This window comes from Bemisia tabaci, chromosome 6 (assembly GCF_918797505.1).
Source record: "Bemisia tabaci chromosome 6, PGI_BMITA_v3".
NCBI classification, from domain to species: domain Eukaryota; kingdom Metazoa; phylum Arthropoda; class Insecta; order Hemiptera; family Aleyrodidae; genus Bemisia; species Bemisia tabaci.
In genome coordinates, this window is record NC_092798.1 from 13,256,896 (window position 1) to 13,284,877 (window position 27,982).

Sequence of the window (27,982 nt, forward strand, 5' to 3'; positions counted from 1 at the left end):
TTTTAATTTTGAAAAATTCTGATATAGTATAAAAAATTCCTGAATTTTTCATTTTGAAAATTCCTGATTTTTCTTAACTCCTGACACGGTAGGCAAAAAGCAGTAAGACGTTCTCCGCTGAGGAGATTCGCGTAAGAAAGATTCCTGCTAAAACGTCCGATTTTGTCGATTTTCCTGATTTCTTCCTGATCGGCCAAAATTCCTGATATTTTCCGATTTTTCCTGATGCTAGACACCCTGATAATCGACGGTGTAGGTCGGCAATCACATAACGCGGTTTGCGACGTTGCACATTTCCTGTCATACTTTATCTTTTAAAAGGAAAACTATTCGAGGGAAATTCTTTAAAACTGCCGTGATTTTTCTTCTCTGCATGTGTGAAGAAAATTCTGCAAAAACTTCAAGGAATAATGTCGATTTGTTCTCATTTAAGAAAATGACATAGAGGCGGAGATTTTCAGACACCGCAAACGATATACGTGATTGTGGACTTGCGCCGTCGTGTGTCTCCTTGCAGATTTCTTTGGTAAAATTCGGTTGGAAAAGTGGTTGCAGCTTTTTGGCAATTGAAGTAACTATCGATGGAGTCATTTCCCACTGCTGTTTTTGCTAGAGAACCGTCCAGAATGTCCGTGTTACAATTGTTGCATGTACAAAAAATTGCAGGCGCTCCAGTTTTCTTAGGAACTTTGTATGGCTGCGTTTGTTAATTCTTAAGGGTTTTCTACGTTGCATTTACAATCATGTTTTTATGAAATCCTAGAGCAGATGAGCCATGTTTCATCATGAAAGCATTGCCAAATGGTGTAAATTACCACCAAAAATATTTCCACAAATTCATTGTGGATGTCAAATCCCGAAAATGACTACTAATTATGTAACCGCCATTACTCCTAAGCTAGAATTATCTTGAAAATGAAAAAATTCAATGTTTTGGCAGGTGGAAATAAATTCTGCAGCAAATTTCTCTAATTTTTCCTGACTAATCAGAAACTGGGCAAAATTTCATAAAAAATGTATTTAATAATTTAATGTGAATGAGGAAATAATGAAAAAATAAATAAAAAGACCTGTATTGGAAATGATAAAATTTAATCATCCTCTACATACGTCACAACAAGTAACAAGAAAATATATAAATCAATAATTGCTACTACAGAATGATTGTCATAGGTATAAAATTGATAAGTAAAAAGACAAAGATAGAAACCATGCATCAGCACTACACATGCACGGAGAAGTTTACGTAGAAAATACCGGTTATTACTTCGGATTTGTTAAACCCTTGTGCTAAATATTTTCACTTACTTTTTTTTAATTTTTTTATTCGTTTAGCTATTCTCACTCTGGCATTTCTTAATTCAAAATAACACATTCTAAGGATCATTACAAATGGATAAAAGTAAATTAAAAGGAAGCAAATTAACTGATGATGAAAAATTATGACAGAAGGTACCTGGGGTATGAATCGTAACTTAGGTAGGTATACGACCGAAAATTTTTGACAATTATACTTCCTCAACGATTTTATTTTTCACAAAAGGAGGCCTCACACTATTCTTTCACAAAACTTGGAATAATCTTATGTGTGTGGTAAGAAAATGAAAGCAAAAAGTTGAAAGCTTGACTTAAAAAAGAAAAAATAAAGTGGTTCCTAATTGAGTAAAAATTAAAACATGTTTGAATTTCATAGTTCCATGATAGCACTGGACTAGGTAGGCCAAAAAATTGATCGATCATTCACACCTGAAAAACAATTTTTTTATGCTGATATCCGTTCTAAACATTGATTTTTCGTTTTGTTACTTTATTTTTGAGGTAAAAATTCAATGAGAAAGAAGACAAAATGGTTTCCTGCAAGTAGTGGGATAGATGATAGTTAAAATTAAATAATACATACACACCTTCTTGTAAAAATGATTTATGTAAGGACAATCCTTTTATATTTTTTAAGAAGAGATAGATGGATTGAAAGAAGATAAAACCATTATGTTGGAGGAATACATGTTGAAAATCAGGTATAATTTCATATTTTCATCATCTGCCCTTAGATTTTTTTGTAAACTCGCAAAGAAATAGTGACTTTGGAGTCACTACTAAGCCTAAGAAAATAAACAGAAAGAGCGCACTGAGAAATTTGAAAAAATCTTCGATAAAAATTGCTACAGCCCACATAAAATTAAGTAACACTAAATATATCCGACTTAAGTTACAAATAATTCTGTTCTCAGCGCCCAGTGGTGCTCAATAGGTTTTATTCTCCTCTAAAAAATAAAAAATATAATGATCACAAACATATTTGACTGAAATAGAAAGAAATGAAAACTTTGAAAACATGAATTATGAGCCCAATGGTAACTCTTTTGGTTGGTAAAATATTTATATCACTTCGATCATAACCATTTATAATGTGAGGTCATTATTTCTTAGTAAGTTGAGCGAGTTAACTTTATGGCTGTGTATTGTTCGACCAATATTTTAGCTATTTTCAGTCACTTCATGTTTTTGGAGCACCCTTTGCTTTTGAGAATTTCTAATGAGGAGAGTTTGGTGTGAGCAAAGAAATCAGGCTTGTTATCATAACGCCGCCAGTTTTTCTCATATTGGAGCGCGTCAGGCAATAGCCCATACCAAACTTCTTTCAACCCAGATTCTCGAAAGTAAAGCAGTGCTGCACTTCAAAAAATATTAAATGGCCAGAAAAAATTAAAGTAAGGTCAGACATTGTTTTCCTTCAAATAAATTTCATTTAAGAGGGTAAAATCCAGGGAGTGAAATTTTTGAGTTTGAATAGTCTAATACTTTGTAAGCACTAGGACCTGCAATTAGAGCGGTCTTTTGAGATTGAAAATATAAACTTTATGATCAAAAAGTACACGTCTTTTGACAGCGTGCCAGCTATGATTACCCAAGTAGACAGTGTTAATAAGTGGTCATGATTTCCATAAGTTCGGTATTACTAAAGTACAACCGTAACAGAAAATCCATGTTCCCTAAGCTAGGAAAGCAATATTTCATTCTATAAAGTCTGACATATGCATTGATGGATGCAATCATCACTGATACAATGAGATAAGAAAATTGAAATTCAACGTCATTTGAGACATTCAAATCCTTGAATGTCATTACAGTAAACAGCTAAGAATGATTATTGTTAACATGTACTCAATGAACCACTAGATAAGGTACGAATTTCAGCATTCTGATACATGTTTCTTAACCTAAATTTTACGTAAAACACGATGCATACAACGAAAATTACCGAAATTAACTCCTTACGAAGATATTTAATAATTCTTGATACGTGAATTCAAACCACCTGCTCATGAAAACTCAATGCTCTACGTGATTCACATCGCGCGCTGAACATTATCATGACAGTCTTTGCGATATAAAAATCTGGCAACCTCAATTTTGACGCTTGCGGGCTCAGCTATGGCAAATTGCTTATAATTTGAACAACACATGGTGGGTTATGAACAGTGATCGATTGAGAGGCTAGCTGAAACTGTTGTGGTGCGCGATTTGACTCACGTAGAGCTTTGAGTTTCTTGTGAGCGGGCAGTTCAAAATCCGCGTAACCAATGTGAAATAAAAAGGTTAATATCTTCATCAGGAGCTGGTTTCAGTAATTTTCGTTGCACGAATCGTGTTCTAGGTGAAATTCTGGTTAAGAAACATGTACCAGATTACTTAAATTCGTACCTTGTCTAATGGTCCATTGAATCAAAGAGAACGAAAACACACCAACTCGAAAAAATGAAAATAATCAAGACGCACAAAATTGTACCGTAAGTGAAGAAGCTGGTCTAAGAAAAATATTTTTTGTGCCAAAAGACAAGTACGAAAGGACACTTTAAAGGTCCAAGTTGGAACAGATGCACTAACTTCATTGACCTTTATGAAAATTAACTGTCTTTAATGAATATTGAGCATTTTCGAGTAACCGAGTTGGTGTGTTTTCGTTCTCACTGATTCAATTGAGAAGTCCTTTGTTTCACTGTGATAGGACACTTGTGGCTTAAATGCGTAACCAATATTGATCATGGAAAACATTGTTGATGGCACAATAGCAACGTTGCATTTATGTTAAATTTTTTTACAAGACATACCGAATTTGGTGATACATTGCTCACAGGTACTAATATTAACAGTAAAAAGTTTTGAAGAAACATATGAATAGGTTGTCATAGGTTTGTCAATTTGCTGAAACTTTTTTTAAGGACAAGTTTGGTTTCTGTTCTCTTGTTATAACTTCTGATGTAGAAATAAATTCGTTTTCCTTGACAATATTTTTAATAAAATGTTGATCTCGGACCAACAACCCTTAACTATAGGCAAAAAAAAAGGAGAAAAATACATGGTGAAAACAGTGTGAGAATAATAATTCACTTTACATTACTCAACGATAAAGTTTAAAAAAAAAAGAAGAAAAAAAGAAGAAAAAAAGAAGATGGAAACGAATTTTGATCAGTAAATATTTTAAATTCATGCTAGCTTATGGATGGTTAAAGTTGAAAAATGCATAGGTATCTCAGACTCCAGCACTGTTAACATATTTTAATTTCTTAGAGGAAAACTAACCAACAATCTCTAATCATATTCTCAGTGAATTTTCTTCATATACTTACATAAGGGTCATTTTTATAATTCTTTCTGGCGCTCTGCAACACCTAACCGCCACAGACCCCTATCCTCCTGAGGTCCCCCTGAGAGTTGAGGTTTCCTCATTTCTTGTTAAACCAAAATACTTTCACCTGATTTTTACTCAATTAGGTACTCTAAAATGTTCACACTCATTATGAAAGTAAAAAAGCCCATACGAAATTGCAAGGTGACATTTTTATTAGTTTTCCTTGAAGAAAATATTCCTCAATGAAAGATCATAATTAGGGATGTTTAAATATTGCAATCGACATGCACATTTCATGTATTTAGCTTTTTTGATACTTTTCCAAACAACAAAAATGTCGAAAAATTCATAGAAATTTTCCTTCTTCAGAAAAATGTTGAAGTTTTCCAATAGAAATTAAAAATTCAGTGTACTTAATGGCCATGAAAGCAACACTGACCAAAAATACAGATGAAAGATTTTCAGAGTATTGATTTTGGATGCAATTCTGGGCCTGAACTTTGTTGGCTACGGTCTACCACAAGTTGCAAGACCTGCTTCCTAAATTCAACTTTAAGCTGTACTTATTTTAAACTCAAGCTGTATGCAAGTTGAGATTTGTATAAAACAGGCTCCAGCTATCTTCAGTCTCTCATCCAAGCAAACCATTAATCAGCGATCGATTGTCTAACTCAACATTCTTGCCTTGACTTGCAATTAGCTGCAAACCTGGTGACAAAATTTGGGCCCAGGTCAAATTGAAATATAAATTGTATAAACAGCACCGGGAAGGGATAGGACTTAAAAACCGCATAAAAACAAAGATTTACCGAGACCTCACTTTTGCACTATTCATCAAGCTGAGGATGTACAGGGATAATTAGTTGAAAGATATGGGTAGTAACTCAAGGAGAAAAATAACATTTGCTTGCCCCTTTGATAGGGATTCAGTAGAGCTGCATTAAGACTCACTGAAGGGTTTCCTCCTTCGTACTATCAGGACACTAAAACAGCCACTGTCGAGATCTATAAACTAGGATGGATTTTGGCAAGAGCCTGTAACAATGTTATACCTACATTACACACTTATGAAACGAAGATACATTCACATGTACACGCAAACAATTTATTTAACCTTTAAAAAAATAAAAAAACAAATTATTTGGTAGAATTCAGCCACATTAGAAGTGATGAAAATATCCTCTAAAATACACACTGAATGGGTATCCTAAATTAATCTTTACTTTTCAATCAAGTACTATACCTTGAGAGAACTTACAATTAAATTGAAAAATATTATAAAATTGTGCTCAGTAAAAATACCTACGAATTTAGAAGGGAGCAGAAAACTGTAAGAAAAAGAGATTAGTATACTAATTGGACGTTTTAAAACAGAATCAGCCCAACTGTACTTCACATTATCTATTTGCTGTCACATTCTATTTTTTTATGGATAATTAAACTATTTACACATACATACAGGTTACTACAGAGCACTCTGATGCTCTGCAACACCCAAATGAAACATAAGCCTATCTTACCAAAGGCTACCGGGCAACTGGCTTTCACGCTTTTTGTGAATCTACCCTAAATTATGGAGGATATACTAACAAAAATTCAAGTTTCAGAGTTGCTTAACTTCTGTGAAAAAAATAAAACTTCAAAGACGAACAGGCAATGTCTGATGGAGTTGAACTGATTCTGTTTAATTTGTCCTATTGATGTAAATACAAATTTCCACCATCGAGAGATTTATCTAAGAGCATCACTGCAAAAATAACCAATGCTTGATGCTTGTGGGTTGCTTGCAAAAATAATCATTTCCAATGATCAGATGGAGATTTTTCAGAAGATTCTTTTTTGATTCAGAAGATTCTAAAATTAGAGGAACCTTGAAAATTACGTTGGGGAAATAATGGTTGACGGTGAGATTGATTTCATATTGATCTCCACCATTGAAAATATGTGCTATAAACGCACTCCCACCAAACTTTGGTAGATCTAATTCAGCGAACTCGCATTGGTTACTCTCATCCGGCAAACTTTATCTCGGCTAAATCAAGTCTCATGATACTAATGAGATATTTAGCTACTCTCAACCATACAGAGCTCATCTGAAGTTTTCGGTTGAAGTTTGGTGGACATATGTTCCTTATAAATGAAGTTTACAGATTCTCATCACAATTTCATGCAAAATTAATACAGGGCATTATAGTTAGGAAAATATTGGACAATATAGTCCTGGTTATTCACCGTAATTGAGACCAGTGTACAACGATTAATGTGAATATACGAATGGTGGACAGAAAAAGGGCTGTGTGGGTTGTTTTTCGCAAATAGTACAGTAATAAGTATGCACAACAAACTTGAGCAAGACAATGATTTTTACCTTTTTAGGTAAGTATGATCATTTCATAAAGAAACTTTGAAAGTCATTATTTGTCCAACCACCTCTTTATCCCTTTTTTTATCCAGAGAAACAAAATATCATTACAACAGACAACCTTGGACAATCCGAACGGCAGATAATCAAGCCGCTGATAGCAAAGGTTCCACCGTAAGTGTAATCATTAACTTTTGAGAATTCTGAGCAATGTTAAAGCTTATGGAGAAGAAAATAATGAAAAACTGTGGATGGAACGAAATAAAAACATTTCTAAGGGGAAAATCATAACATTGCCCTCACACAGAGAAAAATTAGAGAAATGGTGTTTCCGGCAGTTTTAGAATTTATGATACGAGACAATGCTCAAAAAGTCTGCTGGGTCCTCAAGCAATATGGCAGTTTTTTTCCTTCGTTTGAAAATGGATAAAAAAAATGTACCTACAACTAACACTCATTACGATGAATTTACAATTAGAGAATAGAAAAATAAGCCAATGATAAGTTGATGAATGGATAAATGATCAACTTACAACGTGGAAATTTTCCTTTTCATTACATTGAGGTGTGTGGAGGGGGATCAGGGATCAGGAAATCGGTCTAGTTTATGTTGATTGGAAGAGAGAAGTATCAAAAATGAAGCTAAAACTTTTTTACAATTTTTAAACACAGGAATCACATTGAAATTTATACAATATGTAAACATAAATTACGATTTAAAAAACAAAATTACAAAAAAGAGAAAATTACTTAAATATTAATCATTTAATTAAACACATGAAAGACTGGGGTACCTACGATCTATGTACAAACAATGGAAGTTGAATTGTACTTAAAAGATAAATATTCTTCATCAAAAAGTATAAATTTTTCATTTAAAAAAAGGTAAAATATTTTAAAATACCTGATACAAGCCAAAGACCAAAATTTACTGCTCACATAGAATGACATCTTCTTAAAGAATTCACTCATACCTCCAAAAAGTTCAATATTCTTTTTAACGAATTGTGAGAAACAATGGAAGTAGGTACTCAAGGATTGTGCGCAGAAATTAATATTTGAATAGATTTTTGAACGAACGCGCACATTTTTCTTATAACTTATTCTAGCACATAGTTTCTGAATTTGGAGCTGATACGCTGTCCGCCCTTGACAATCGTTTGACAGGCTGCTGAGCAGGACGCTGCTGCTGAGGAGACTGCGGTTGAGAGGAAGTCTGAGGAGGGGCCTGCAATGGTAACTGCGGTTCAGATGTGTCTATGGGAGGTGTTTCTTGTAATGGGGAGGGAGCATCAGGCATTCCAGACAAAGATTTAGGCTCCGGGCTTTGCGCAGGTGTCACAGGAGCAGAGACATCACCGATTTCAATGGCGCTACTTCTTCGCAACCGACTCGTACCCTGGAGTAGAGTACCAGAATTGTGAGACAACAATAAGAACTGAGGTTTTCCGCCGCATGCAAGTACAGGATCAGCAAGAAAATAGAAGAGAAACAAATAACATTAAAAGCAGAACTGAGGAATGCATTGAGAAAAAGGAGAAATTCGATGACAACACTTCAGCTCAAAAAAATGTTGAAGGAGGCATTGAACCAAACAAAAATCAACGATTTGGGGAAAGAAAAACTTTTAACTGAAAAATGGCATATGAACCATCTTCATGACCCTTGCATAAAATAGATGAACAGTCAATAGAGAGAACAAGCTCAGATAGAACATACAGCATTGTACAGTGCGCAGAGGTGAGTGCTTTAAAGTTTCAACAAATTTTTTGAAAAGCTTGATTTTAAAATGAGAAGAGGGAAAAACGGAAAATTAGGGAAGTACATAATAGTGCAAGTTATACAGATTAGAAGAATCCATGAAATACAGATTTCATTTGATTCGATATTTCATGCAATACTCAAGAAACAGTTTTTAAATCTCTAATTATTTTTCTCTGTTAGGATGTAATTTATATAAATCTATAGTTTTTCTAGGCAAGTAAGCTCAGAATGTGTTTTTCTTCATCTCTTTGGTTTGAGTTTATTTTTTAAATGGGTATACGTTCAAAGAAAAAGTTTTAAAAAAATAAAAAAAAAGTGATGGTAATACAGTAGACTCCCAATCATCTGAACTAGTCGGGATCAGGCTGGTTTGGATGATCAAAAAGTTTAGATAATCAGTAGAACACCAACAGACCAACACCTGGTATTAAATAATAATTAGAGGCTCATTTCAGTTAGAAGAGTTGTATGTAGGCAATAATTTGTCAATGGCAATGGTATTTTTTTAAAACTCAGCAATGACACCCTGGTTCATTGACTGACGGTCAGAAATTACGTTGGCCGGAAGAAAAACGACTCCTAATTTACAGGTTGTTAATTTCAAGATTTGGCCAGGCCTATTTGCACTTGACGCCATTTCCGGGTAAACGAGAGTCGACGGTACGGTTTTCATCTTTCATACAACATATGGTTGCTTTTACAAGTATAGAGGGGCTTGCGCATAAAAGAGAGAAAGCAACATGCAAGCTCATTCTTCGGAAGAAACGAGAAAGGGCTATAACTGCAGGTAAAAGGGTTAAATAGATCTTTTATTCTCTATAAATATGTAAGAACTGATTTTTAAAAATCAAGAGTCATTTAAAAGAAAATGAAGAAGAATAAAAAGACAGTTCTTACAATCACACTTGATGAGGTTTGTGTAATTAATTGATTGGAAAGAAACCACCCTCAGAAATTTGAGGTAATTAAGGCTGAACGTTTGGCAAAGCTACTTGAAATTGCTAGATCGTAAATAGTAAGTACTTAGCGGTTCATGTTCACATTGGAATCAATATTTTTCTTCGGGGTCCAAGCTCCTAAAATCCGAAGTACGAGAAAAACGAAGATAGCTACCATTCAGGGTGCACTCAATCTTTGGAGCCCAAAATATGTATGCCTCGGAAGAATACTTATGAAACTGGGCTCAAAAGATTGGACGTACACCTACTGGCACATTTGTTTCTGTTTTTCTTTAGACTTGGATTTCGGCACTAGGATCTTGAGGAAATAATATCGGTTCAATGGACTCCTCTCATCCTTTGATTTGAGATTAAAAGGAAAAATAAATTTGAGGGGCAAAATAAAACACTGCTTCCTTACTCTAATGGTCAACATTTCTCCTCAAGAAAAATAAATTACAGATTTTTTGCTCATAAAAATTGGACGTATTTCTGCTTAACAGAAGTAAGCAGCATAGAGAGAAGAAGGGGGATGCAGGTTGGATTGACCGGTGGAGCTTAACCACGAACTCATTCCGTCAGATGCTCACAATGCTTTTCCATGGTGCTCAGTTCTGTTTGACATAAGATGCTATCCTGGATTTTAAAATCCTCAAAAGGAACTGGAATTGGCGCTCCTTTCCGTTTAGCAGAAATACATCCAATTTGGGAACAAGAGGAAGTGAATGAAGTTATAATTAAGATTTTTCAGTTGTGATGGGAAAAAATTAAAGAATTTAGACATCGCAAAGGCTTAATGTAAAAAAGCATGCAATTCAGCTGCACAAGAGGGGTAGTAGCTTTTTTTTAGGATTTCTTTCCAGGGGTGCAAAAAGTTCCAGGTCTTTTTCCCCCAATTTCAATCAATCTTGGCTGCACAACATTCATTACCGCTTCCCTCAGAAGATGAAAAAATAACCTTTATGCAAAAAACCGGACTTTTTCACGGCCAAAACACTGTATTTGGCACAAAGTTTGCCTGATTTATCCTGATTTCATTAACATTCCTCTCATTTGTTCTCGACTTCTCCTTCTTGTGGAGATTCCCTCATTTCCTACGACCAGTGCACAACTGAGCCGGTTGCATGGTTGGGAAGTTTCTGCACCCCTCCCCTTTACGGTATTTCCATTGAAAATTTCATTTTCAAATCCAAAAATGGAAACATTTAATTAAGCTACGTAGGACAGAAGAAGAAACGGAGTCTGTATAGAATCCATTTATTTTTATCAAGAATGGACCGAATTCAATCCATTTTTGATATCAAATCAAATTTGTTCAAAGGTTTCTTCACAACATAGCATGAAACCTCACGAAACATCAGGCTGCAGGCTAATAGTTGAAATTGATAGACAAAGCTATATACAGAGAAGACAAGAGGGATATGGAGGGATCCTAATGGTAAAGGCGAGTGGTTGCAATGGACATAGTAGGTAGGTAATAGACTAATTAAAGACAGCCCAGCGGGCCGATTATTGAAATTTAGTGTTTGTCGGGCGGACATAGATGACATGGGTTAAATGGCGAGGCGTGATTGGTCGGCTATGTCTTATCGCTGCTTTGTCGTGCCTTTGTCAGCTAGAACGGACGACATACTGTCGGAAACTTAAGAGGTACCGATAGCTTGTCGTGAGTTTACCCCGACATAGGCACGACAAAGCAGCGATAAGACATAGCCGACCAATCACGCTCCACCTTTTAACCTATGTCATCTATGCCCGCCTGACAAACACAAAATTTCAATAATCGGCCCGCAGGAGAGACCCTGTAGTTAGTCCATCATTTACCCCATTAGTCTATAGGAACCACCCATTTCAACCAACAGGATAGCTCCGTCCTTCCTATGTCTTCTTTGTCTATCAATTTCAACAATCAGCCCTCAGAGCCACTTTAAAGATTGATGTGCGTAACTTTATACAAATGGAGAAATTAGGGATGAAAAAGAGGGAACGAAAAACAGGGGGAAAAAACTTTATGCAAGCACTCAATGCGAATTGGAACTTTGAGTGACAACAGATGCTAAAATTCAAGTAAAGAACCTTTAAAAATACTCCAGTGGACTGTCGGCGACTAATTCTTTTATGATATTTTGATGGTTCCGCAAAAGACTTTTCCTACGGGAGGAGAGAAGATAATCATTATAAAAAACCATGCAAGGTCCAATGTCTCACTTTTAAATTTACGATAGTCTAAAGGAAATAAGCGATAACTTCTATTCAAAAACAGGAAAATCTTGGAGCAAAAATCAATCTTTGGATCATATTTGACAGCTCTCAAAGGATTGCTTTGACCAATTTTGGGAAAATTCAAACTATGGGATAATTATTATGATTCAGGCTCTGCTAAGGACTGAAAATTAAAATGGTTTCAACTGGTCAAGAGCTAATGGGATACTTAAAAACATCATCAGTTGAAAAATATTATGTCTACAGGATTGAAGGAATAGGTATCTATGTTGCAATGATAACAGAGTTATGTTGAAAATTAATAAACATCTTAGTAAAAAAAAAAAGGTGTTGTGAGACTGGTACATCAAATTGAAAAGTTGAATATGCACTTACATGGGTCTTAAACTCAGGGCTGGAGGCTTGGTCCACAGTTAGGAAGAATGCATTGTTGTCAAATTTATCACTATCCGTAGGTTCTCTCGTCAGCCGTTGATGTATGAGCCCCTCAAGCAGCTGATAGTCACTCTCTTCAGCACCACGTAAATGTTCCTTTTCCAAATAAAGGGCCATCTCTGGGTTTGACATTTCTGATTGGTGCCTCTGCCTTGGCGGAGAGAGCCGTCGTGGAGATCGTGGAGGTGATAATAGACCACAAACAGTTTCAAGCTCATCCGTAATGCTAAGTTTGAAAAGTAAGAGCGATAAAGTGTGATGAGTGCTACTCTTGAATATTACAGAGAAATTGAAAAAATGAAAACGTTAATTGAAAAACGAGCTTGGGGTAAGCGAATAACATGTGAGCGATAATGTTGTGGCGAGTTTCAAAATCATTTCAAAGTCAACAAACAAGTTAGGGGATACTCTTTAGTGAGGAAGGTAAAAGAATCACTCGAATGATACATATCGATGGTGTGAGTTGGCAATCACATAACTCGGTTTGCGACGTTGCAGACTTCCTGTCATACTTCATTTTTTAAATGAAAAACTACTCAACAGCAATTCTTTAAAACTGCCGTGATTTTTCTTCTCTGTGCGAAAAAAATTCTTCATAAACTTCAAGGAATGATGTCAATTGGTTCTCCTTTAAAAAAATGACATAAAGGCAGAGATTTTCATACACCAAAAACGAGATATGTAATTGCGGACTTACGCTATCGATATGCAAATCCATCCAAGCTACTGCAACAAACAGGTACTTCAAGAACTCCACCTCCACTGCTATTATAACTGCTGTGTAAGGCCATGAATCGGTGGATGACACTCAAGTTTTGTGTGGGTTCATGTAATATTTATAAAATTTAATAGGTTTTAAAATTTCTCAGGTCAATTTTTTCGACAGCCTAACATGTTATGTCCTAGTGAATCATCAGATAAGGCAACCGTATGCTGCAGACAACCGCCAGTACGCTTGACAGGTTTTGTAATATGGCTAATTCCGCAAAAATGAAATTGGAACATTGTTAACTGAATTATTTAACATGAAATGTTTTAGCAAAGACGTCGAAACTTAGGACCAGTCTCCTGAGAGTTTTTTTTATCAAAGTTTCATGGTAAAACTGTTGCATGTTGACCGCCATGTTCAGGAATATCATGGTTCAGCAAGCAAACTAATCAAAGGATCTTTCTCATGCTTACATTAGTTATTAAAGCGATTACAATGATGCATGATGGGATGCATATCTAAAGCCTGGACCCATGTTTAAACTTGATGTAATTCCATCACGATAAAAAATTATCTGATGATAAGAAATTGATAATTATACCTTGTATACTCAGAATGCATAGCCATTAGAACAGATCTGCTTCCAGATGTAGAAGGAGGAATGACAGTGATTCTTGGCTCTGCCCAGGTGACACTTCTTTCAACGATGTTCGGTTTTGTGCTCTGTTTGGAAAAGAGAAAAAAAAGTAACTTAGAATTGTGAGGAATCAAGTTCGCAAAAAAAAGGGAGAACAGAGAAGTCACGACAAAACAAATATTTACGACATAATACAAAACATTGCTCTCAGACATAAGGGCGTACCTCCATTTTCACTTTAGATCTGAAACACAATAAGGAGTTCTATGGAAAATGGAGCTCAACTCAAATAGCAATTATGCAAAAACGTCAGAGGAGTGACAAAAACTGCCAACTGTTACAGTTTCCTTTGACTTGACAATTCAAGTTCCATACGCACTATTAGTAACTTTTCCTCATCATACAGAGTTTCATGAAATTCACGAAGCTTCCAACTATTATGTAAAAAATAAGAAAATAAAAAAATCTATAAACAGGTCATTCTACAGAAACAATGAAGACTTAGATAAAGGTCAGCATGAAAGTCACATCTGCAGTGCTGAGTTTTAAAATGTCATCGCCTACTTTAATTTCTTAGAAGGAAACCAACCGACATATTTTCTTAGAGTTTTGGGGAAATAACCATCATAGGAGCAAGAAAAAATTCAATCATTATCGAGAAGGGATTTTGGTTGCCTTCCAATAAAATTAAGAGGAGGAAATTCTGAAACATTGAAATGTAGATGTGACTGATTTGCTGATCTCTATCCACTTGACAGTCAGTTATTAATTGAAAAGGCCGCAGGCAACACTGGAAAAATGAATGGTTCACACATACCTCCGTACAATTATCCCCCGGTTCTGAGTGTGTCTGACTCAACTGACGAACAATACCCCCCAGCAAATCAGGATCAAGAACTAGCACATCCCCCGAGCTGCAGCTTGATCTGCGAATCCTCACGTCCTCTGAGAAAGACATTCCTCTTTGTTTGCTCCCTCTTCTGACTGTAGGAATGTCTGATGCAGGAGGCTGAAAGCAAAATTGCAATTTTCATTAAACCTTTAGAGAAAAGTTAGTTCTGTGTTGAAGATTTTCTTTGCTGAAGTTTCTTATTCCTGGTATAACTGCTTATAGAGTAGCAACAAGGTGGAGAAACGGTGCTGGATTCACACCATTTCGCAGGGAAATCAAAGCCAAGAAGTTCCAAAAATTATAATTAGAGTCAAAAATAAATTTTTTAACTCTAATGAGTACCCGTACAAAACTGAGGGGAGGAAAGTGTTCAGCTCAGGCAGTTTGCATTGGAATATTAATTATTATTCTCACTTATAGAGTAGTATAACGCATTTATTCTCTCTCTTTTAAACAAGGTTACCACAAATTCCACAAAATTTTAAAATTTGATCTTTTATTTTGTCACAGCAAGGACTTGTCACTTTTAAAAGATGAAAAGAAATGGTTTTATTTCTTTGAGGAAGAGCTAGTTAAAATTAACAAGGGAGTCAGGGTTTTTCAAAATTCAACTTGCCCTCTCCAAATTGATTATACTTCTCCTTCTCGTGGTTTTATTTTTTATTCTATTTCTCAAACTGTCCATAGACTTTTTTCTAATGTACAGGTCAAGTTAATTTAGCCCTGTATAGATTAAAAAGCATCAAACATTAAGGCATTGATTGAATAGCAAATACTGATAACCACTCTTTGATGGGAAGCAACAAAAGGATCCTGGGCATGCTTCCTCTTGCTAACAGAGAACAACCGCAAAAACAAGTTCACATAGTTTTCGAGAAGATAAGAGAAAATAATAAAAAATTCACCTCAGGTACAGTCTTATCACTTGTTTCAGCTGTGTCTGATTCTAGTTCATCTTCGTCCTCTTCCGCAAACACCTGTGGGAGTTCAGTCATGTCTGTTCCGGACGTGTGATGTTCTCTACCCTGCCTTTCTTGTCTCTCGTAGAAGACACTTTCGACTGGCAACGTATGCGGACTGTGTTCGTGGAATAATGGAAGCCCTGAAGGACGCACCTCCGTCATTGACCTCACTGGCGGCCTTTTACGATGGTAGAGCCCGCTTGTAAAGTGACTAGGAATGTCAGAAGTTTCTGACAGGATATCGGAGCGTTCGCTCGACCGCCGCAGCCTTTCAATTGGGCCGATTTTCAGTTCGGGGATATCAGGTACTTCGAGAACTCCGCCTCCACTGCTATTATTGCTGCTGTGTAAGGCCATGAATCGGTGGATGACACTTAGTGTTGAAAGGGTTTGTTCCTGAGATTCTTCCAGTTTCCGCAGTCGGAACTCTACAGACTGGAAATCAAAAAATGGCTCACAGTCCATAAAAGAACGATATTTTCAAGAGATATTGACCTATTGACTAGAATTTACAAGTATAGGACTCATTAATGATGTATCCAGCTTAAACTTAAGCACTAGAAAGCACTTCTTTTTAGCCTTGGTCTCACATGTGCAGTCAGGCAAAATGGAACTTGAGGTGGAGGATAACATTTTTCAATACACCAAAAAAATCCAATACAAATCAATTTACCTATAATTATTGATTATTAATGCTTTCTAGTACCCTTAAAAGTATTGAGTCAAAATTTCCTGCCTTATATTACCAAATGTTTGTCAGTTAATCTTGGCTGTTTTTGTACTTTTCCTGCAACCAGGGATTTTTCCTAGATCTTCAGCTACATTTTATCTATTTATTGAAAAATTTTCCAAATCTGAGTTGGACATTTTTGAAAGGAAGACATTCAGTTATTGGACATCAGTCGGAGCAATTTTTAAGGACCATATAAGCACTGGTAGAGTATGACTATTTTGACGTATTTCTACCAAACAGAACTATGTGCAGGTGTGAAAGATTGGGTGTGCTTTTTAGTTCTCGGGCGGTAAGAATGCATGGGAATAATAAAGCGCCAGTGACGTCAGCGGCAACGAAGCCATCTCCATTGTCGCCCTTTATCCGCTTTAACTCATGAGCCCTGTCCACAACTCTCTTTTTGCATGCCCACGACTCATGAGTCCCGAATTCAATTGGCACATAGTTCTGTTTGCTGAATTCAAAATCCTGCTTTTCTATTTCACCTAAAGGAATCATGCCCACTGACCACATTGTTTCTTATCCACCACGCCGCGAGCACACCCCACCCCATCTTTCCCTGCCTCACATAGTTCTGTTTGATAGAAATACGTCAATTTTATGTTTGAAAAACCCAAAAAGTTTACTTAAAGAAAGATTGTAAAACTCAGTCTCTTTTCTTAAATCTAAATCTCTTTTGTGAAACTTTGGCAGACTTGAGTGCTATTTTGAAACAAATGTTAGAATGAAGAGGCAAGATCATGGATCTGGTGGTAAAAATTACCTGTAGAGAAGAATTTTGGTTGTTTTCTTTCTGATTTATATCCTCTACTTTTTGATTGATGTTATCTACCCGCTCATTGGTCTGTTTGATCCGTTCGTCTGTAGAGGCTTGAAGTTTCATTTCCTGTTCTCGGAAGTAGCCTTCCACACATTCTTCTTCAAAGTCATACAGCCTCTCCAAATCTTCATTGTCTAAAAAGAGTTTAAGGCCATTGTCATAGGTTTCCTGCACCCCTTTGCACTTCCTTCGGAGGTATTTGAAAAGTAAAACTATGTGACTGAAAAAAATGAAAGGCGGAGGTAGCGCAGGTTTCTGCTCGTATTCCATGACCACGGTGAACCTTTGAAACATCCACACCTGGAAATCATTTACATAAGAGGTGAGTCTTGTTTCATTGGAGGATGATTGATGACACAAAATATTTAATCTGGTCCAAGACAATACAAGAGACTGCTTGAAACTAGAATTTGAAGTTGGAGCGCGTTTCTCTTTTTAAATGCACCAGAAAGTAAAGTTACGCTAGTGAAATCCAATAATAACTTTAAAGCTCACACACTATATCTTTGAAACTAACCACAAATGGCAATCTCAGTCATTTGCTTACAGCACTATTGATAGAAGTCAGTTGTTACTGTCAGGGTTGAGCTCTAGAAATTTTTGAACACCCATGAATTAATTTCCAATTCGCCTGGACTATTTTTACTTCTTAGGAAATTGTATGCAAGATAATATCATGAAATACAAAATTCAAGGATCTCATTGATTGGAAAGTCTCGGATTGAAATCCGAATAAGTAAGGAGTAATTATATGGTATTCTCTCTACAATATAGCACTTTGAAATGTTTTTAAAAAACTATTTAACTTTTAATTCACTCAGCTTCATTATTGGTAAGTCCTTCATTGGTATTGGAATAAGGAGCAATAAAGGTATTCTTATGGTGCACTTCAAATCATTTTTAAATAACTCTTAAACACTTAGCAGTGAAACAACGTATGAACAGTGAATTTTAAGTTGATTATGTAAAAAAAAAACTTGGAGTGGCCCATGATATAAAGAGCTCAAATATTATAGGGAAATTACCTGGTGAGAAACTGCATTGACTTCGATAAAAATATTATTAAATACAGCAATCAAGAGGTTGATCAGCAGAATATTCGCAACGAGTAAATACATCGACATGACAAGCGGTGTGATCCACCTTCCGGTCTGGCATTCTGGCTCCCCTGAGGCTTCACCACACGGTGGATCGATCTGGTCTGCGAACACCTGCACACAGAAGAACACACACTTTAAAAATTGCTCTGAAAGAAGAGAAAAAACATCAAACACTGTTACACACCAAGTAAAATTTTACATGTACAACAATCAAATAGAATGGCTGAGAAATACATAACATCTTCCAGGATGATGAGTTCCCAAAGCAACATTAAGGTCATGTTAGGAGGCTTGCAGTAAGGTCCGTTGATTGTCTCTCGTCATACAGATTTTAGATTTTCTACTGAAAAAGGTATTGAGAAAAAGGGTATTACATAATTAAATTTCAGTGATACGTCTCCAATAAAGGTAGAATTTTTTTTCTCGCTGGATTTTTTTTCATTGGCTACATACATGGTCATTAAATGCTTCTAGTACTTTTAAATTCATAGGCTCAGAGACACAAGCAATCCATAAATGTGACGGTCTACTTGTAGAGAAATTTAATAATTTTAATTTTAATTTTAATTAAAACTCTAATTTTAATTTTTGGTATTTCTTGGCTTTGTTTCCCTGCGAAATGGTGTGGACCCAGCACCATTTCTCCACCTTGTAGAGAAACCTATGAGCACCCAGAGAAAATATTGTATAAGGGTAGCTTTTGTTAAGTTGGATTGAAAGTCAGAATTTAAATTTTTTAATGTAACACGCTCACCGGTATCTTAAAATAAGTTTGAACCTGGTTAGATTATTTTTAATAATAAATGTGTTCTAATTTTACTACAGTTGTGCATTTCACAATAATATATCAGTACCTGCAGTGTATACAAATATTTTTTTTTTATTTGATCAAAAGCATGCATCAAGTCACATTTTACTTTGCTGATTTTGAGCCGGGTATGACAGATTGACACTTTTTAATAGTTTATTCTCTAGAGGGCTTTTTTTTTTTACTGCTACAACTTATCTAATGGCTACTTCTTTGATTTTGATTGAAATTTTTGATAAAAAGTCTGAGGGATTCTTCTAATCTTAACCTTGTTCCAACTCATCATTCAGTTTTTTTGGCACACAAGTCACTTTTCTTGTGGATGTTACACATCAAAAATTTATAAACTACATACATCAAAATTAAAAATTGGATATTGCAGAATAAGCACTGGTAGAAAAAAAAAATTATTAAAAAACAAAACAACGACAACAACAGTGGCCTTTTTTTTGTATTTGAGTTGTTCTACCTAGAATTTTTACAAGTCATTCAACTTAAAATAGCAGCGCAGTTTCTTGTGCTACAATCAGCATTAATGAGCAAGTTCCTTAACTCAAATCTGCAAGCTTCAGGCAAGAGAAAAAATGGAAATATTACAATGAAGGAGGAAACTCGCTGCACTCCCTGGCATTTTTGAGTTTACCAAATTGGAACTGTGCTTGCGCTTAGTAAATTAAAAGTATTTTTCACAGGAACCATGCAAAAGCACACACTGCTATCTCCATGCATGCATTTCGTACAAAATGAAATGTCAGCTTCTATAAAAGAGAAGTTACTTTCATCCAGCCTCTTTTTTTCAGATGAAAACTCTAAACAAATTTTCAACATCTTTCGTTTAAAAAAAACATCTGGCGCAAAATGAGTTTGAAAACTGTGATGAAGGAAATCTTGTAAAACAATAAACCAGAAGGAAAAAAATGTAACAACTCAGTCAACGCCCTCCATCACAGATTAAAGATAAAGATTGTGTTGATGACGTAGTTAAGAAGAACTTTCAATTTGGTACATAGAGAAAAATTCGAATTCCTCCTCTTTCGAGAGAAAATTAGCAAAAATAAGCAGCAAAAAAATGCTTAAAAACTCATATCCCTAATAAATTCTGGAAAATATCCCTGAATTATGTTTAAAGAGAAGTCTCTTTATAAAAACAGGCCAAGAAGTATTTCCTCTGTTTTCACTGATTGACTTATCATACTTAACATATAATGATGAGTCAATTATAGAGGTTTTTAAAGAGGAAGCATTGTAAAAAAATGATGTGAAGAAGATACTAGGAATTCGCTACTATGTACCAGTAGATCATTAGGGTAAAAAAATGACCTTGGTGAAAATGAAAAATTAAGAGCCATTGTGGGTCACTTCATTCTGAAACCTATAACAAAGATGAAATAGAAAAACAAAACGACGATATATCCTGCATTTCTAAACGCAATTTTGAAACATCAAAAGCTTAGAGCAAAAACTTTCATTTTCCCTTCATTCACCATTAATGATTACACTTTTTGGGATTGGCAATAAAAACTGTTCGTGTGACCTCTTGTATTCAGAATTTTTACAAAATTTTATAAAGACTAATCCACAGACCAAAGAAAAATACAAAAAAAGAAAAAGAAAATGATGCGCTAAGAACACAACAACAAAACATCAAGACATCGATTTTCTACCTCCTTTTTTTCCAAAACGAACAACTGGAACAAAAATCCATCAGAGAGTGTTAAACAAAAGGAAACAGTGCAACAAATTCTTAAAGCAACGATGGAGACACTCAATTTTGTCCAGACAAATTAACGTGGTGGTAGATACAATGAATCAAGAGAATGAGATAAATCTATATAAGGAAGGAAGCTGTGGATGATCATACAAAAACTACAATGATAATGAATCTTAGGTAGATGAGTGTACATGTATTTATATACGTCAGGAAAAACTTTAGGGTTGAACTTGAAGAAGAAACAATAATAAAACTCAAATCAGAAAGATAAAGAAAAGAAAATTGATTTTAGTTTCCTGCAATTGAGGGCGTTGACAAATCAAAATCATGTTACCTACAACAATTTTTCTCAACACAACAGAAAATTGTATTCAGACACACAATGATCGAAGTAATCTCTTCGGCAAAAATGTTCAGAGCTTGGGAATCATCTCCAAGCACAAAGCAAAATCTCCATCAGCACCAAGTAAAAATTTGGGTTTGAGAAAAATAAAAATAGAGAGATTACAACTAAAATGAAGGACACTAGAAAATTAAAAAACTCAAACTCACTGAAATAAAAATGAAACCGCCAACTTGTTTCAAGACTCCCCTGCTCCTTCTTCAGTGCTGAATTCCAACTGAGGTAGGGGTTGGGGAGCCCCGAAATGCGCCAGCGGGTTTACTTGAATTTTTTTGAGTTTAAATTTTTTAATTATCCAGTTATCTTTGGTTCATTTATTCGCTCACAGTTTGTTACCTCGGTCTCCTATTAATTTCGTTTCGTTCTTTGTTACTATCGGTTTTGTTGATTACAGCTGGTCTTACAGAGGTTTGCTGAACCTTCAATTGCTACATAGTGGAGTAAAATAGAAAGTAAAAAATATGGACATACAAGAAACAGAATTGTTGCTCGTCATTTAACCTGCAGCCTGACTGTCGAAACCAGATATTTCTGACTTAACCGGCAAGACAAGACGAGACCCAACATAGCCCTGGCTTTGCCGTGTGATACATCAATTTTCGGTGTCTTGTCACGCTGAGATAAATTACAACCAAAAGAGGAGAAAGCGTTCATAAACTACCCAAATTCAATAAAATATCAGCAGAAAATTTTAATGAATCGTTGGTTATTGCGAAAAATCATTTCTATGAGATGAAGAGAATGTTTCACAATATCGTGGTATGAATATTGACTTGTTATCGTTCATCGACTACTCATTGTAGGTATCGTTTTGCTTATGAAGGGTTCTTAGGTGCTTAAATACTTCAATGTTATTGGTAAGAGACTATACTACTTACTTCTCCGTACAACATGAAATAGGGTTGGAAGAAAATATCACGAACTAGGGACCAAGAAGGATCTTTTTCCGGAAAGAGGATTGCTTGGCGGCACACTCCAAAACTCATTAGTACCACTAATAACAGGACGACAAAATAAATCATATTCTTGACCATTTTTCCCATCATTGTGACCAAAGGACCTAAAATAGAAGACACAAAAATTAAGAGAAGAGGAAGATAAAGAAAATTAATCCTTGAACCGCACAACTACACTAGTGAATGAGGTGACTGAGATATTAAAAAAAGGAGATGATGAGGAATCAGACATTCATTTATAAATGGCTAAATGCAAAAAAAACTTGCTCTAATTGTATCGATTAAAAATGTCTGATAATGTTTTAATTTCTTGCCGGCAAACTAAGCAAAATTGTTCCTAGCAATTTTGTGTGATTTTCGAGACTGAATGAAAAAAATTCACACGCAATTTCAATTGAAACTGTTGGTTGGTTTCCCACTAACACAATAAAACATGGGCAGGAACTTACAAAAATTGCAATCTGAGATACACATTTTACGACATCTGCTACCAATAAAGCCATTCACAGGAAAAAAGACTTTACTGCCGAAAAACCCAACATGGAAAAATTGGTACCACTGCATGAGAGCAGTTCTGTACGATAACAGCCCAAAAATGTTCAGCCAAAGAAGAATTTCAGCAGTGTGATTTTGCAACAATTTTTTGCGAAAAAACGGCCTGGATTAAGGATTTACAATCTACCATTTTTCAGACTCAAAACTGTCAGGTTAAAATTAAGATTACATTTTCTTATGTGTATCTTGTAGGGATCCCACCTAGCTTTGTCTCTCCATATTGGTTTGATTCATCTATTTATTTTGATGAATTTTAAGTTTCAGAATCTATGAGAAGAAACTGGCTAAAAAATATGCTAGAGGTGTAGATAAAGCAACGCAAGAGGAACAAACTCACCTAAATATTTGTTAACACCTAGGATATTCAAAATACGAAGATACCAATAGATGATATCGACACAAAAAATGACCCTTCCTGCAGGTCTGGAAGATGGTTTTAGCCTCAGACTGAGCCCAAACAAGAAAAATATTATTGCAGCAGCATCACAAGGATTCCACATATTCCACGTCCATACAGCAAACTTATGACTGGAAGAAAAAGGAAAAATCGAGATTAAAGTAAATTTTAAATTTTTAAAAGTGTTACGAGGAAGAAGGTCCTTCTTAGGGGAAGGAGTCACAAAATCTTAAATTTAACAGTATTTATTTTATGAACAGCACCTTAAGATTGTTGCAAAGATTGCAACAATGGATTTTTTCGAACTGAGCAGTAACATCTGTGTATTGTCAAGTATGAAGCTTGCACATTAACTTTGATGAAACACTAAAGTATGGTCATCTTTCATTTCGCCGTCAATCACAGTTTCTTGTCATCACTGCGCAATCATTCAAGTTTTGATTCACTCTGCTAATTGTGCCATTAGAAATGGGCAGAGCATCGTTTGCCAAACTGGGCTCGACCATCGGTTACGTGACGCTTTGACGCCATCAGCCGCAGTCAATTGTCATCTGAGTCTGGAGTGTGTCGATGGAACCGCCATCAGTGATTACTAGAGATTGTCATTCTCTGTTGTCATAACAAAGTCAAGTTGTCGATGATTGGATAGTGAAAGATGGGCGTGACCATCAATCACACTCACAGCGATGCCATCAGTAAGCAACCGATGGCAAAACAAAAGACGACTTATATATCTATTGCCTCATCATAATACATGTAAAATAATATTAATTAAATAAATACCCCGGCATGACAGCTAAATTTCTGGTTAGGCAAAACTACAAATTGCTAAGTGAGCAAACAGATTGCACTTGAAAGCTTTTCGTAATTTATTTATACTTTGAAAAACTCACCTAATAGCAACAGGTTCAGATGATACAATTTCTCGTACTTTCTCACAGCCAAGAGTAGAAATGTAACTAATAATATAAAGTTCTTGCCAGGACGGATTTTGGTCCATGCGCACCAAAATAACATAACTATAAATCACTAGATAAATGACGTAAGATATCTGTAAACAATAAAAAAATCATACTTGTGACGTGTGTTTTTAGAATATGCAATGTTTAGAATCAAAGAAGATTACAATGTTCTCTAGAAAAATGAAATGATATTTTGAAACATTTGCTGAGAGTCTAAAGATTAAATTGATGATACAAATTTTTCGCTTGATCAATATTTTGATTGTAGGCTTATATACCAGTGAAATTGTTGATTTCCGCAAATATCAAGCATTAAGAGGTGTTCATTAAGTCCCCAAAACAGTGCAAATATGTGTGAGACTAATAGGTGTATCCAAGGTGGAAGACATGATAGTATTTGATGTGTACTACCTGGGGGGATGACATCAAACATCAAGTTTTACGAGGGGTGGTATTTCCACTTATAGTAGATGTAGAAACTAGGCATTTGGACAGCGCATATTATTTTTCGCTGAGTAATCTATAAGCTTCAACCATCAAAATGTGACTACTATGGGACTACCTCCACTAACCCACTAAGAAGGTGAAATTGATGAAAGAATTGATTGGTTTTTTTCCTTCATAATTTTAAAGCTGAGTTATTTGAAGGAAAATCAGAACCTGTCGACACACTGGAGCTCTTCGTGAGATTGAATGGCTCCCAACAATCAATTAATTCCAGAAATAGAATCTTCAAACTTTTATCATTTTTCCTTCTGTTAAAATTTTAAATAAAAAAGAGAGTTATGATATGATGAATAGACAGGTTAATCAAATAAAAAAGGACTTACAGCATTAGCCCAAAATTTGGTAATTGGAGCCGTGTAGAATTCATATAATTTCCTTTTGAGCTTCAGCGGTCTATTCTGTTTGATATCAAAAGTGTACTCAGTTGGCATTGGTATAAACTGGCTTCCACTTTCTGAGCCGGAACTCCCCATGTTTTCGGTCAACACTTTCCCATTTTCCGTAACAACCGTGTCACGCATACAGGTTTCTTGTGAAATCAGGGCCTGAAAAATACGAGCAGACTAACTTGCTGTTAATAACAGGCTCATAAAAACGAAATTCAACCACAAAAATTGATCTTCATTGATAATACAGTCATAAATCGATGATTTAAGTGCAAAACCACTTAAGTTGACTGCGGTATTTCAAAATTTTCGCTTCTATTTTATTTTTTCAAGGAGGCACAAGCCAACTTTGTAGATTGAAATTTTTACAGATTATTCTGTGGACGGAGAAGAATTATCAGAGAACTTTTCGAGAAAATATGTTGACTAGTTTTGTGGATGATATAACTGTATTGATGAAGGGGCAAAAGTATCTCAGTTTACGGTGTTGCATGTTGCAGACTTCTTTTCATATTTAATTTTCTGCATGGAAAACTATTAAACACAATTTTTTGAAAACTTCAGTGATTTTCCTTATCTATGTAAAAAAAAATTTCTGTGAAAACCAGCCATGATTTTGGTTTGGTCTCCAGTTAATAAATAAAATCGGAGTAAAGATTTTAAAACACCGCAACTGAAATATGCATTTCTGAAGTTTCAAATACAATGATAACGCTCACTAAAGTTACTGATTATGGATGGGTGATTGTATGTTTTCACCTTCACTTTTTCAACTACATACTCTCAGACATAAAAGTTATGGGCAATGGCTAAAAATCCGCAATACTGCTTAAATTAACAGCAGACTCAGGGGTTTACATTGCTTACTCTGCTGGCTGACTTGTTGAAGCTTTAGTTAGCACAAAAAGACATCGCAAATCCACATATTACATGGTGCAGGTAGGGCTATGTCTTCTTTTATCTTGCTGACATAGAAAAAAATAGTTTTAACTATCAGCCTGCAGGTGAGCATTGAGATTTCATGATCTTTTGAAGTCTAATCAAACAACGTTTAAATTCAAGACATGCAATGTAGAAGAATATTAATAAAAGATATTAAGAGAAGGCTAAAATAACTCAACAAAGCTTAGACAATGATATGAAATAGAAAATATTTTTCACAAAATATTACAATCATAGTGAACGTCGATGGTGACAAGTTCTTTCAATGGATAAAAAACCAAAAAAGACAATTGAATCAGTCAGTTACAAAAGGGCTCAAGCGCGAAAAATGAGAATTCGAGAAAAATGGTAATATCCGTTTTAATTGACCCCTTATAAATCTCAAGCTCTAAAATATTTAAGTGATGAATTAATTAATCATATTATTAATTAATCTACAATTTAAAATGGGTTGATTCATACAGTTTCTACTGTTTTTTTTTCGCATTTTTATAACTGGTGCTTAAGTTCTTTTGTAACTGACCGATTCATTTAAGATATTACAATACAAACAACAGAAACTGATCAAAAATTTCAAATTTTATAGGACTCTAATGGTGTGTTATTAAGCAGCAGCAATCCTGACAACAACATTTATTAATTCTTGTGTGGTGATTGTAATCAACAGAGAGACACAGTAATAGGAACATGGGTCAGTACCGATGTGTCAATTGTCAAGAACTTTTCCATCAATACTAAAGGTCATGATCAAAATTGAAAATTTCTTTTAGGAAAACTTCAAGATCACAACTGAAAAATTTGAAAATATATAATTGCCACCTTTTCGAATTTTGTTTGAAATATATTTGACAATTACATTTAATATCAGCTTGCCAGAAAAAAAAAACATTCTTGATTGATGGTTTTGCTTGTAGCATGAGTTACTCAAGCTTATTAGCAAAAGCGTTAGAGCAAATAATTTTTTATAAGTCAAATGATTCACCTAAAATTGTCATAACATTGTACATAGAGAGAAAAAATTAGGAATGAATACGACAAAGTCTACAGTTGTAAAAAGTTTGAATTAACTGAAAATAAGTAACGAAAAGAGGCAATAACGATACAACAAAAACCCAGCTAGGACGACAACAGAAACTAGACAAAATAAAAAAAATTAAGGAGAAAAAAAACAAAAAAAACAAGAGGCTACTAGACGTCACAAAACGGAAGTGAATTCCAAATACCTTGACGTTAAAAGTCTGACTGGATGATTTGCTCCGAACACTTAATCTGTTCGTTTTCTAGGAAACAATAAACAAACATCACAAATTTTCGAAATTTCTGATTAATTCAGAGAAACACTCAAGAGACACAACCAAACTACAATTAAATAAAGCCTAACTGAACATATAAAACTTTTAAGAAACAGCTTACAAAATCAAGATGCGGGTCATCTTGAAAATTTGGTCACCATTATGAATTAAATTATTGGTATCAGCTATAGTAATAGAAGAGGAAAACTGAAGACCCATCAACTTGATGATACCTATGTAACTTTCTAATGAATTTCAGCTCCATCAAAAGCGTTTGGTTTAGACTTTACAGATACAATAAATTATCGAATTAGAACTACTTTCAGAAAGTGACATAAAAAACACTCATCATATGTCTTGGCAAAAATCAACAGATGCTCACTCTCTTCCCTAAAAAATTGCTTCATAAAATCTTTCACTCTGTCCTCATAAAGATCTTTCTCTTCCTATAATCAAAAATTTAAGAACACTAATTTAGAAGAGATAAATTTTTGCGCTCAGAATGTGTTTTGTAAAATGGCAGAAAACTTATGGGATAGATACCTCTATGTCAGCTTCCGTATTTCGATGTTGACCATTATGTTCTCCTGTGTCAAATTTTTCATTCTCTTCCTCCAGTCCATACAAATGTTCTTCTTCAGTTTGCGGCATCAACTGGAGCTCCTCTTTTGATTTGAATTCCAGCCGAGTGATGTAAATTGGAAAGAAGAGACCCAAAATGATCTGGACAACAACAGAAAGGGCAGAATAAAGACTTTCAGCTAAAGCTTTTTGACAGACATCAGTTAGAATGCCAGTAAAATAATCCTTGGAGTCCCTTGAAGATCTAATTTAGCAGAAAATTTATTTGTCAAA

The 27,982-nt window shown here is 35.1% G+C and overlaps 2 protein-coding genes across 16 annotated transcripts in view; one reads left to right on the forward strand and one right to left on the reverse strand.

The window, feature by feature from the left end:
- Nucleotides 1–27,982, forward strand: part of LOC109041644 (protein D3) — a 427,804-nt gene that overhangs the window by 234,427 nt on the left and 165,395 nt on the right. The window lies entirely within an intron of this gene.
- Trpm (transient receptor potential cation channel, subfamily M) overlaps nt 1,076–27,982 on the reverse strand; it is a 412,514-nt gene continuing 385,607 nt past the window's right edge. For 6 of the 14 annotated variants that reach the window (XM_072301601.1, XM_072301595.1, XM_072301600.1 and 3 more), the window contains 15 exons: nt 27,671–27,850; nt 27,059–27,115; nt 24,831–25,052; nt 23,932–24,089; nt 22,979–23,169; nt 22,009–22,190; nt 20,681–20,704; nt 18,134–18,319; nt 17,052–17,408; nt 15,499–15,990; nt 14,519–14,710; nt 13,666–13,787; nt 12,296–12,581; nt 11,774–11,848; nt 1,076–8,394 (listed from right to left, as the gene is read on the reverse strand). In XM_072301601.1, coding sequence (XP_072157702.1) covers nt 8,101–8,394; nt 11,774–11,848; nt 12,296–12,581; nt 13,666–13,787; nt 14,519–14,710; nt 15,499–15,990; nt 17,052–17,408; nt 18,134–18,319; nt 20,681–20,704; nt 22,009–22,190; nt 22,979–23,169; nt 23,932–24,089; nt 24,831–25,052; nt 27,059–27,115; nt 27,671–27,850 — 3,018 coding nt within the window. In that variant the 3' untranslated portion in view covers nt 1,076–8,100. Of the gene's footprint in view, nt 8,434–11,773; nt 11,849–12,295; nt 12,582–13,665; nt 13,788–14,518; nt 14,711–15,498; nt 15,991–17,051; nt 17,409–18,133; nt 18,320–20,680; nt 20,705–22,008; nt 22,191–22,978; nt 23,170–23,931; nt 24,090–24,830; nt 25,071–27,058; nt 27,116–27,670; nt 27,851–27,982 lie in introns of all 14 variants that reach the window. The other 8 variants (XM_072301599.1, XM_072301597.1, XM_072301598.1 and 5 more) reach the window with 8 other exon arrangements.